General features: G+C 35.2%; 2 protein-coding genes and 1 long non-coding RNA gene across 7 annotated transcripts in view; 2 read left to right on the top strand and 1 right to left on the bottom strand.

Moving 5' to 3' along the window:
* Window positions 1–60: 60 nt before the first annotated feature.
* LOC145740505 (cationic amino acid transporter 4) overlaps window positions 61–12,681 on the bottom strand; it is a 29,594-nt gene continuing 16,973 nt past the window's right edge. For 2 of the 3 annotated variants that reach the window (XM_081996120.1, XM_081996119.1), the window contains exons 2-12: window positions 6,837–7,085; window positions 6,607–6,758; window positions 6,311–6,559; window positions 6,088–6,255; window positions 5,870–6,031; window positions 3,515–3,701; window positions 3,294–3,460; window positions 2,905–3,211; window positions 2,667–2,845; window positions 2,451–2,612; window positions 61–2,397 (exon numbers count right to left, since the gene is read on the bottom strand). In XM_081996120.1, coding sequence (XP_081852246.1) covers window positions 2,183–2,397; window positions 2,451–2,612; window positions 2,667–2,845; window positions 2,905–3,211; window positions 3,294–3,460; window positions 3,515–3,701; window positions 5,870–6,031; window positions 6,088–6,255; window positions 6,311–6,559; window positions 6,607–6,748 — 1,938 coding nt within the window. In that variant the 5' untranslated portion in view covers window positions 6,749–6,758; window positions 6,837–7,085 and the 3' untranslated portion in view covers window positions 61–2,182. The remainder of the gene's footprint in view (window positions 2,398–2,450; window positions 2,613–2,666; window positions 2,846–2,904; window positions 3,212–3,293; window positions 3,461–3,514; window positions 3,702–5,869; window positions 6,032–6,087; window positions 6,256–6,310; window positions 6,560–6,606; window positions 6,759–6,836; window positions 7,086–12,681) is intronic. The other variant, XM_081996121.1, reaches the window with a different exon arrangement.
* LOC145740508 (uncharacterized) lies at window positions 3,790–5,440 on the top strand. Its single transcript, XR_014181445.1, has 2 exons — window positions 3,790–4,785; window positions 4,845–5,440. It is a non-coding gene; the product is annotated as an uncharacterized LOC145740508 (long non-coding RNA).
* Window positions 9,183–12,681, top strand: part of LOC145740502 (potassium voltage-gated channel protein Shaw-like) — a 34,889-nt gene continuing 31,390 nt past the window's right edge. For 2 of the 3 annotated variants that reach the window (XM_081996114.1, XM_081996109.1), the window contains exon 1: window positions 9,185–9,357. The gene's annotated coding sequence lies outside the window, so the exon portion shown is untranslated. Of the gene's footprint in view, window positions 9,358–12,681 lie in introns of all 3 variants that reach the window. The other variant, XM_081996112.1, reaches the window with a different exon arrangement.

Raw genomic sequence — 12,681 nt, 5'->3', positions numbered from 1 at the left:
TGGTTTACTTCCTCCATAAATCATAAAAGGGTCGATGAGGAATTGTATTCACAAAGACAATTAAAGGTTTACAGAGTTGTATATTTTCCTACTGTGACTGCTTCATAAATTTCTGTAGATTAACGAGTCTTAAGCTTGTCTGGAAAATCTAAACTATTTATGTCTCAACAGCGTATGTACAAAAAAATATTCAGGAAATTCCAAGATCCTAACGACAACATGGTAAAGCACTTTATTAGTTCCATACAATATCATTTGACAATCACATTACCACTAGACAACTGACTGTCTTCTTGTAACCAACTGTCAGCTGATTACGTGACATTTAGCTAAGTTGACCCAACGTCGACGTAACGTAGAAGTTAAGTAAGCAGTAACGTTTAGCTTGCTATGACTGCTTACTACTACTTTTACTTACTTAAGTCGTTATTGGTTCTATTTATTTGACAGTTGGTGGTATGTGATTGGTCGAAAAGCTTCAGCAACTACCAACAGTGTTGTGATTTACGAAAAGACATGAAGGTCATCAAATCAGTCACCGCCTACTATACTAGAAAGCCTAGAAAGTGCTTGTCAAAAATTCCAATATGGCGGAAATAGTGGTGACAGTGTGTATTGTGGAAATTGAGTTTTTTGAGGATTAGATGAATTTTTACGCTTTAAAATCAAAACTTGAGGTTATTTGCGTAAGTTATTTTTGTTTGCTGCCGTTCATAAGTTTTTCAAGTCACATTGTAACAGCAATTCAGGAAAAAGCCCAACCGTGTCAGTTTTTTACTTTACAAAAAACCGGATCTAACTCAACAGTGGTTGAACACTTTGAAGTGGGATGATTTTACTCCAACACTATACTCAATGGTAGGTACAAGTGCTTTCTAGTACAGTAAATTTATTAAGGTCTCGTTACATGCACAGGTATGTGAGTTACATTTTAAAGCATCCTTTATTGTGAGAGCAACAAAAATAGTTTTGATTGAATGTTCTTGGTAATAACATAAGAACCATTTAACAGTTTTGCTTACCTAGTTTCAAGGATTTACAGATTTTCTAACAGTGTTTAAACTAATTTGCTGTGTGTTGTACTTTCCAGGACAACTGTTCTAACCAATTTGTTTAGGCTCGACTTGATTGTGTATAAAAAAGCTCTATCTATACATATCTGGATCAGAAATTAACCCGTTTTTGATTTTTCACTCACAACGTGCAATTAACTACACGAAACAATTAAAAAAAAAACATATTTTTTACTGCATCTGCATACGTTTGTGTATAAAACGAAAACCGTTAACGAGGCCATTAAAAGTCACATTTTAGGCTTTCTAGTACAGAGGGCGGTGGTAAATCACAATACTGTTCCTCGTTTGTGATTGGTCAAGAAAAAGCAGCCGGCTTAAAGCTGCTTTTTTGACCAATCATAAACTATACCCACTGTGGCGAAATTTACGCAAAAACTGCACCTGTAAATTTAGCATATAAAACTATGTAAAAGTAAAGTGTAAATTAACTGAACTTTTTCATAAATCTGTTGGCAAGTATTAAGAATATTGTGTTCAAATTCATCTGTAATATAAATAAAAAAATAGAAAATATTTTTTTTTACAAATGATCAAATTGATCAAATTCTGCTTATTTTACACTATTTGGTGTTATGAATGGAGTATCTGTGTGTTTTCTCCCATAAGAAAATAGAAATTGATGTATCAGTAGTAGAAGAATAGACAAGAGATGGTGAAGGAAAGTGGCTAGGTATACTATAAAGCTTTTGAACTCATTTTAAACTTCTTGCCTTAATTAAAAAATATTGGAATGTAGAAGCAACATTCGTCTTATAAAGCACTGCATTCAGCAAGAAAGAATTACATTGTTGTATTGTAAAAAAAACTTTTCTAAACGTTGTACGAGTATATCGTCTTTAGCTCCTGATTCTCTATTGCTTGTATGACACTAATGTCTTTTACTGGGAGCTTTTGAGTTGAAGGAACATTGCTACATACGTCTTCTAGTCATGGCATTCGATTTAACATACAAATACAATTCTATAGTATCTACTATTATTGTACAGGCGTTTTTCGTGTTTAGTCAGTCAGTAACCCTGAATGCCTTGTACGATTTGTCCATATACAATTTTTGCAGTCTTTTCGCAAATAATATCTCGGACAGCAAGCATATGTTAAACGGAATTTTAATCGGTACTGTCATCGTCATCATCATCCATGATTGCAGCCTTATCTAGAGACGTGGCTTTCCGATGCGTCAGCACTGATTTTAGATTGGTCTTGGTGGTAGAACCCCACTTTTCTTTTACCGCCTCCGAAGACGTCATCAGAATCGAGTAGGACGAATTGCTTTCTCCTTCTTTGCTATGGTGAATTCCATAAAGAAAATACACCAACATACCTACAAAATGGTACTGATTCACTGTGTTTGGATGGAAATTTGTAGTTTCTAACCAATAATCATCCATATAAAGAATCTAAGCCAGGTGAGGATGTTCAGATGCACCATAAATTCGATGTTGAATAAAATACTTATAGCTGGCACGAAAGGTACTAGAGGTACTTTAAATCTTAAATTGGCAGTGTTTTGGTGATGAGCGCAAATCACCACCAAACCTGTAAGAATTCATAATCTAGCACCACATTACTAGAAAATCGAAAGTAACTTACTTGACACCATAATGATTATAAAGAACGAGGCCAGGATCAGTGTCCACCAAATTCCACTTTCAAAGTCCCTAGTGGATATTTGTAGGAGAGTGCAGAGAGCGCAACTGAATATAGTGTAGATAAACACAGATCCAGTGACAACGCTGCCCGGTTCGCAATTACCAAAAATCGGTCCTAACCTGCAACAAACAAGTCGACGAACCCACTTGAAGACGTCACTGCAAACGGAATCTATTACCAACTATATTGCACCCGTAAAGTCCCAGTTAAATTGACAATTTCCGACCCAGGAGTGGTGAGTTCGGACGTGGACGCTGATATTTCAGAACCTGGAGTCGAAACCGGTTTGCAAGCGGTCGTCTCAAAACTGGGACGGTACCTGAGAATGATTACACTAGCGCTCACTATAGTGTAGGCCAGAAGAGTACCAATTGACATAAACTCGACCAGTTTTTCCAGGTCGAAAACTAGAGCGATTAGGGCTGAGGCGAAGCCCGAAATCACCAGATTGACTAATGGCAGTTGGGTTTTACTGTTGACATTACCTGGTGAATCATATACAGTAATTAAAACTTTATTACGTGCATCTTTAGAATTTTTCTTGATAATCTCTCTTTTTAGACTTACCTAAAAATCCAAACAAAAGACCATCAACAGCCATAGCGTACATACATCTTGGTAAAGAGAAGAGCGACCCAAACAATGTGGTGGTCATTCCACAGATGGCTCCCAAAGACACCACGTACTTGATCCACTGCTGCCCGACATTGGCGAAGGCATCAGGTAAAGCTGCGCTGCACGTCAATGATTGACTAACCGTATTCAGAGTGTTTTCTGGTTCAACCTACCTGGGATTAATCTCGTTGTATGGTACCAAAAGAGTCAGAGCGGCGCTGACTAGGATGTACCCCAAAGTCACTATGCCCATCGATATTACAGTGGCCATGGGAATGGAGAAAGATGGGTTTTTGGCCTCCTCCCCTGATGTCGCTATGCTGTCAAAGCCTACGAACGCGTAAAAGCAAGTTGCCGCCCCTGGAAGCAACATTAAAATGTTAGTTTCCCTGAATCGTGTATCAGGTGACAGTTTGAAGTAAAAAAAGTTTATTATTTCCAAGATAAATAGGTGCAAAACTTGTACTAGTAGCTGATTATTTCCTTCATTGTACCAGCAGCCAATCAAATTCCGAGAACCTTTCTAGTTCCACCAATGGAAATCGTTTTATACTGATTAAATCCCTGGCTGCTAAAATTTAACAGTGTTTAAACACCACCTACCTTTTTCGAATACGTTTTTTGAAGAAAATTTGATATTAAACGAAACGGGATTTAGACACTTCAATATTAACAATTAATAAATCACTGTAACGTAGTTTTCATTAAATAATTACATAAATTAAAATATTTTGACGTATGATTGTCAATTTGAAATGTAAACAAAAATATACATGGCTGACCGAAAATCTGTAGTAGGCCGGGGTGGTCTCCATAGTAACGCCGCTGTTTGTAATTCAAACATTCAAAACAGTTTATGAAAAATTCCGCGATTTAAAATGTCACGCTTTGGAAATTCTAATATTGTGGACATTGATCAAGAAATTGAAAACTGTACTCCCAGGACTACAAAGAGGACACATATATCCATTTGGAATTAGTTTAGTGCCTTTTATGAAGAAAAAGGGTATGTTTTAAATGAAACAACTTCAGTTGAAAACCTTGCAAACATTTTGAAAGACTATGAGTTTAATTTGAAAAAAGTTGATGGAACAGATTATAAAGAAGGAGTTATCAAAACAATGTGGAATATAACGGCCAAGCAGTTACAACAGCTTTATTTTGACAATTATAACATAGTATTTGATCCCTTTAAAGACGTAATGTTTCGACAAGCAAGAAATGCTCGAGATACAAAGCGAAAATTATTACAAAAAGATCCTACTAAAAAAAAGCAAAGTTCTAAAGCTTTCACCCCAATTGTTTGATGAAGATACCCCGACTGGTTTACAAAAGAAGTTCTATCGAATTGCTGCTGTAGAACTGGCATGGCGATGCGGAGAAGCTGTTAATTGCTTAGTTGACTATTTTCAAACTGAATTGGACAACAAAGGCATTGCAACAGGTAAAGAATTTAAATCAATACAATAATAAGCTAATTGTAAAGTATTTTTTGGCTCTTAGGAAGAATTGAATACAATCCAGTTTTTCCGAAAACGAATCAAGGTGGAGCTAAAAAACTGGCCGAAAGTAAATAATTGGTGCAAAATACTATAAATAAAAACATCTGCCCTGTCAGACTTTTTAATAAACTAATCGCTAAGAGAACAAGCGCCATAACTACAAATAGATTATTTCTAAGTTGCAACCGATTTTGGACCAAGAACAGCAACAAATCAATACAAAAATAGTGGACAAAAAAGTTGGTTTAGACACAAAAAGAATAAAAATATCAAATCACTCTAATCGAGCAACTGCAGTAAGCAATCTTTCTTTCCACGGTGTTGAAGAACAAGAATTAATAAAGATAACGGGTCACTCTAATGCAAGTTCTACAAAACCATATTTGCAGCTAAATCCCGACCATCATTTAAATATTATTGAGAAAATGAGAAACATTCATTCTGAACAGATTCTTGCCAGCAGTCTCTAGCTCCCTCAGCCACAACAACTATAACTTCAAATTCAGCAGCTGCAACCACCTTAAGCAATGAAAATCTACCACCACGTGAAGTGAAGCAAGAAAGTAAAGACTCTACATACTCTGTAATTTATCGAAATTGCAATTTCTTTACTAATAATTGTTCAAACTTTAGGCCTGCTTAAATGTTAATGTAAAAAAATCAACATTTAATATTGTTATTACATTTGTGATGTTTAGTTTAATTAGTAGTTTTGTGTTGTTAAGTATACTCGTAGTAGGTGTTCTTTTGTTAATAAAGCAAACGTTGAAAAATGTGTGTTTTCAGGAAATAATCTTGACATATACCCCTCGGGCGTTCACGTTTTGTCACGTAAAATGTGCATTGGTAGGTTTTTTGCAAAATTTTTCTTTTAGGCAAATGGTTTCGACTAAATAATTCTTTGGAAAAAATCGTCGAATTATTTAGTCTCAATCATTTTCCAAGCAAAATTTTGCAAAAAATCACCTATGCGCAGTTTACCCGATACAACTTGAACGTCTCGGGATATAACCTATGATATATTACCTGCTATGACTCCGCTAAATCCATACGGAAGAAATCCACCTTCTTTGGTCCAATTCTCTTGATTAGCGTAGTAGAATCCCATCCCAATAACAATTCCCATCACAGACAAATTGATTATTGTTAGAAAACTGTTCACCATGGCCGAGCCTTTAACTCCAATACCTGCAACATTTATTCGGATAATCAAAAGTGCTTTAAAAGAATACCAATCAGCTAACCAAGCAAAAGGGCATAGACGAGGCAAACGGTGAAAGCCAAAAAGTCAGGATACTTTCCCAACAATTGTTCGTGCATTTCTCCTGTTATGGCAATAGTGGTGTTGCTGATAACTCCTCCAAAAAGTGAGTCAACATAACCGCTCCACGCTCGAGCCACTGAGGCAGCTCCTAAAATCCAAACGAACGTTAACCCAGTGTCACTTTTGTGTAAATTGTAGCCCACCAATCATGTGTTCTAGTAAAATATTCCAACCGATTACAAATGCCCAAAACTCCCCGATGCTGATATAAGTGTAGACATAGGCTGACCCAGCTTTAGGGACTCTAGTCCCAAATTCGGCATAACAAAGGGCTGATAGTAGACATGCAAGCGATGCTAACAGGAATGAGAGGATGATGCCAGGACCTGCTATGTCTTTAGCCACTGTCCCAGTTAGAACGTAGATTCCAGCTCCAACCATGTGACCCACACCTAAATTATTTTTAGTGTGAAATTGGTTTTACCATTTCACTACTTACCCAGTAGGGTGATGTCAAATGTGTTTAGGCACCGATTTAGTGGGGTTTCCATTATATCTGAAGGTAGTTGCTTGGACCGATTCATTTTGGTGCATATTCCAGACATGACATGTTTCAGGATTATTTTTCTTGAGCCCGGCATTTTTCTGGTTCTTAAACATATGGTCGATCATTTGAAACGAGTGTAAATAATACTAAATAATAGTTGTTTTTCACAAACTGAGACTTACCTTTCAGGTAGGGAATATTTTTTTGTTAACTGGTAGGAAACTTATAGTCTGAAGAAAGCTGGGGGATTGTCAGGCAGTTTTTGGGAAAAACATGTACGATCGGCTGACTAGCAGGAAGTTGTGGAAAGTTAGAGCGAGAGCGCATGTTTTCCGGGCGGAAAAATCGATTTTTGCCGATTGCTTTCCCAAATAATAAACTTCGTCTTGGATTTCCTATGACGTCATAGTATGTTTGTCTCCTAAACAAACCTAGAGAATTAATGGAAATTGATTTTCAGTAAAAACTTTGCTTTACGCGTTGTTAGTGGATATAGTGGCCTAATTTGATGGTTTTTATAATAAAAATTGAGATGGTGATTGTTAGTGAAACTGTTTTTATAATTAACTAAATAAAATTAAAATTATTCATTCCAACACAAAAACTGATGTTTTGGTCAAATTTAAAAAGACAAGGCAAAACTTAATAAGTGACATTTGTGTCAGTCTGTGTAATGTCATTGGAAATTAAGTAGACACACACTTCTTTTTCAGAAGTTCAGATCTGACACAATTTGAGTCAGTGTTTTAACACTGCATGGTGCGTGTAGAATGAACCTGACGTCATGCCTGATGTAATTTGACAGTTATGGTTTTGTCAAATGACGTCATTGTGACATCAGGCATGTCACTGTATTGTATAGTAAGTCTACGTGCATCAGTTGGTCTGCTTCTGACTCGTAGTGTTGAATAACACCAACATATTTTAATCTAACCCTTGTATGCAGTAAACCAAAGATATTTAAGCTGGTTTAAGTTAAACGATGTGCGTAAAATGTCACTTAAACTTAAATGTGCTCAATTATCTTCAGTGCATGTATTAAGGGTCAGTACTGTTAAGATAATTACACTACAATCATTTAATTTCCTGATTTTTATAGAAACTCTTTTCACACTTTAAAAAAGATAAAAACGAGCCAGGGTTGTTTTAGTGAATTTAATGGCAGTTTTCATTATTATTTTTAGTTCAATGACATCTTTTAGTGCAGAATGCAAACATTATGCTAGTTTTGTACCATTGCCAATGATAGCCCTGCAGAAAACTGTTATAATCTTGTTATCTTGGTGAACTGGATTTCTGTGCTATTTGAAACAGCTTTAAGTTTTAAAGAGTAACTTTCGAATTATTCAGAATTCTCAAATATATGTAGTTCCAAATTTTGTCGTCGTCTTTGAGGTCTCTTTAAGCTAAGTTGTGATTTGATTGTGTAATTTTACACCTAAATTGTCACATTTTGCAATCGGTCATAAAGAATTTAAAACTAGACATACTTTAATAAAAAAATTCGCATAAGTCAAGAGTGTGTTCGAAAGTTAATACAAAAATCCTCAGGGTATTTGTTGATAGAGATTACTCGTATCCCTCTTCGAACATTCGGACGGAAAAAAACGAGCCTCTCAAGACAGATCGGTCGCGTTTTAAAGGAGCTTTTCTTGTCGTTTCTTTAAATTGAAGCGAAGAATTTCGAGTTTTTGCTTTTTTGCCTCGACTTTTTGCCGAGAGAAGGTATATTTAATCTAATTTGATGAATAAAAAAAATTGTGTTTTGAAAGCTTTATGCTATATAAGAGCATTAAAAGCTTGTTGAGAAAGTTGATTTCAAAGACTTGTAGGGATTTTAAAATCCAAATTCAGATAGCCGGCATATGTATTACAATTTACATTACATAATGCCTTACACAGATCTTTCATGCAAAATATACAGGTGTGGTCCAAAAGCGACCATAGGAAAACCGTGTAACAGACAGAGAAACGTAGTAGGTAATTGCATGCGCGGGAGAAAGACAGAAAACGAAAAAAATATCAAGTAGGCCATATTTTTAGCGCGCTGTTGCCAAACGCCGTAAGTATTCAATACCCTCGACAAACTTACTTACGGTGTTTGGCAACAGCGCGCTAAAAATATGGCCTACTTGATATTTTTTTCGTTTTCTGTCTTGCTCCCGCGCATGCAATTACCTACGTTTCTCTGTCCGTTTCACGGCAACAGCACGCTAAAAATATGGCCTACTTGATATTTTTTTCGTTTTCTGTCTTTCTCCCGCGCATGCAATTACCTACTACGTTTCTCTGTCTGTTACACGGTTTTCCTATGATCGCTTTTGGATTTACCAACACCTGTATATTCATATTCAGTGAATGTCAATTTCAAGACAGTGTTGCCGCATCTCAAAAAGACTTAAAAGTATTTTTGTGTATCCATTTAATGTAAATCCGAATAAAAAAAGTCAGTCTGACAAGACACGACGACCTTTCTTATCAAATTAGGGGAGATAATTCGGGCGAAATTTATGCGCAAAGTTTTGGCCACAGCATCCCGAGCGTCTGGACCCGACGCTCTCTCTGTTCAGTCTCCGTCGCGACGCTCTCTCGTTCCGGGCGCCCCTAAACACCTGTAACTGTCCCGATATCGTAAAGTTTCATTTTCGACTAAAAAAACTGAAAAAACTCAAATTTGAATTTTTTTCGCCCAACAATTTACAGGTAAGTTGAATATTAATAACAATACATTTAAGATAATTATCTATAATTAACATTTTCATATATTTGAAAACTAAATAACAGTGTTTGTTTTGGTATCGTCAAATTTATTGCATTTTCGCCATTTCAAAACAAATACATACATACAGGAGAAACGCCATTTATTTAATTGAGACCGCGCGATTATTTGTTTAACGGAAATCAAAAAGCCCATTACTACCGGCCGGGAATAATAGAAAAGCAGTTTTCCCGCCCGGTTACGCTTATTTTTTGAACTTGCCTACGGCAACAAAACGTTCAAACAAAAACAGCAACATACGCGATTTTGTTTTAAATATCCCCAGGGTTATAATATAGATACAGAGAGGTATTATAAAGTGTTCTTTGAGTGTCTTATGTCAAAATTACTAGTACTTTATCATTTTCTTGACAAAGTTGAAAATTGAACTTTGTCGTTTAGTTAATATTTATGATGGTTGGTAACCATAAATCATGTATAAATGTGATATTTCCAAGTTTACACACTTGCTAAGAAAATATTTCAGTTTGACGTAACCAAATTTGACTTTCAAATTTATAAATATTTAACAAAGTAAATGTATTTGTGCCATATAGAACACAGTTTCCACATTTATATTAACCAATTCGTGCAATGATTTATTTAAACTTATTGTGAAATTCATTAAAATATATTTTTTTTATTTTGATTTTAAGGTGAGAATGAAGGAAGGGAAATTGTGAAATATGTCAATTAATATTAAAAAAATAAGTTGTTATGTAAAAGTAAATAATAAGTGTAAAAGTATCATCGGGCAAATATTAAAAAAGCAATTTAAAAACATGTCATTACGGTCGCAATTAGGTCGAAACAAATCACTTTCACATCGGCGTTTTTCGTGACTATGCCGAACGAAGGGAAGCAAAAATAGTCCGTAATAACTTCTGTCTATACCATACTCAAGTTAATTTCTGTATTTTTCTCTTACATATAACCGTGTAACGGACAGAGAAACGTACATTATTGCATGCGCGGGACTAAGACAGAAAACGAAAAAAATATCAAGTAGGCCATATTTTCAGCGCGCTGTTGCCAAACGCCAAGCCTGTCACTGTCAGTGTAATTGTTTTTGTTTACTTTCAATTTGAGAATTGAGGTTAGATTTTAATCGCAGATGACAGACGAAATATTACTACAATAGGGACTCAACAAATAGATAGAAATCGGAATGGAAATAAATTAGAAATACAAAAGAACGAAATTAATTTTGTCGACGGTATTGAGTACTTGGCGTTTGGCAACAGCGCGCTGAAAATATGGCCTACTTGATATTTTTTTCGTTTTCTGTCTTAGTCCCGCGCATGCAATAATGTACGTTTCTCTGTCCGTTACGCGGTTTTCCTATGGTCGGTTTTGGATTTACCACACCTGTATATTTTTTTTCCTCTTAATGCAGAATTCTAAATAACTAGCGCAGACTTTTGAACAAATATAAATTTTAAGATAAAAAAATCAAGTAAATTAAATGGACTGTTAATTTTTATAAATTTTTTAATATTTAAAATTATAATGAACAAACTTAACTATTAACAAATTATGATTTCAGAATTTTCACCGTCAACCGTCACATACAATACCATTGCTTTTGTAGCGATTCAGGTTTTTGAGATATTGTCGTCCAGAAAGTGAATGAAAAAACCTCTTGACACCACCATCTGTCAAGTTACGTCACACTCGCTGCGACAGTCTGACACATATCACTTAACACATAGCTTTAGACTTCTTTGGTTTCAATTTTTGCCAATGTGTTGTTAATGTTAGACAAAGGCAGAAACATATTCAGAGGGCTTTTGCTTTGAATTACCGAATTCAGTTTCAAGTTTTTTTTGCAATAAGGATAATTTTTAAATTTTCAAACCATATTGTCCAGTTACACAAAAAAAGAAATAAATAGCACTAATACAATAGGAGTTTAGAGGGTAAAACAACTTTTTGGTTTTTTATCATTCATTATCACATAAATGTTTTGTGTTTCTTGTACCTAAAATTATCCCAAGAAACTTGGTAGAAAAGTTTCCTGCTCTATTGTATCAATCAAATCAAATAATTTCCTGAAAACATAAAATAAATATCACGTGTCTGCAATGCAGCAGCACTGAAGTAAAAAAAAAAACATTACTGCTTGGATAAAAACAAGAGTATCATATTCGAGACAAGGGAGGCGTACTTATCATCCCTTTCACCCTTTCAACTTGATTTTGAAAAAAAGAAGTTCAACGAGCAAAGTCCATTTGTTCGGAAACAAAAGCGCCCCGTTGCATATTCAAGACTCGATGTAAATTTCCTCGAACAGTCAGATTTAGCTTTAACGTCTTCTTAGGCTCCCTTAGGGGGTTGGTGAAATTTTAAGGGGCGCAAGACTGAAATTCCGGAGAGGTTCTCGTGTAAAATTTTAAGAAGGTAAATCTGTAATGCAAGCGGATGCGAGCCCCTTAAGGGAACGTATAATAATGCCGCAAGTCGTAAACTGTGTAGGTTTATGATTGTGCCACTTGAGAAATTATATTCGATACATAAAGCGACAGCTCTTGTGTTTATTTCATCATTAAATTTTCTTTTACTCGGGTCAAAAGTTCAATTTGATCTACGAAGGTAGTTTTATAAAATTATAAACAAGCAAAACATGTGATTTATTTTGTATGTAGTGTTGATCGTAAGTATAGTAATATAATTGCAACGTTGCAAGCTCTTCATACTGTCACTGTCAATTTCTTAGCATAACCTAGAAATTTAAAATTATCTTTCCAGAATGGTTGTTGAAACTGGAATGTTTCGAAAAAACGATTGTTTACTAATCAAGGGTCAAACAAGTCTTGTGAAAGCATTTGTGTACCAACTTTTCAATTTTTCATAGGTTTTCCCCTTAACTTTAGACATTTTATCATTTTTATCAATCATCTTTTTCATCTATGACACTTATTATCCAATATCTCACCAAATCTTCTGAAATAAACAAAGCGTAGAATAATGAAAATTATTACGATAGAATTGTGACTTAACATTTATCCAATGTCCGTTTTCACAACATTGGCTAAGTTGAGTTTAAGGCTTAGATTTGGCCGTGTTATTTTGCACCTAATCTGTCACATTCAAACCACAACTTAGCTTAACTTATACTTAAAGTGTCGGGAAAATAGGCATTAAACTATAAAACTTGATGAAATTTGACACGTACACTCACACACAAACGTGGGTGAGCTTCCACAAATTTCTATTAAGTGTCAGATCAATCGAAATGCCAGCGATTGTGTGTACACGCATTATTAACG

This window comes from Ips typographus, linkage group LG1 (genome assembly GCF_016097725.1).
Source record: "Ips typographus isolate SLU linkage group LG1, UJ_Ityp_2.0, whole genome shotgun sequence".
NCBI lineage: Eukaryota > Metazoa > Arthropoda > Insecta > Coleoptera > Curculionidae > Ips > Ips typographus.
The sequence above is the reverse complement of the archived record's forward strand: the minus strand, read 5'-3'. Positions and strand labels throughout refer to the sequence as shown.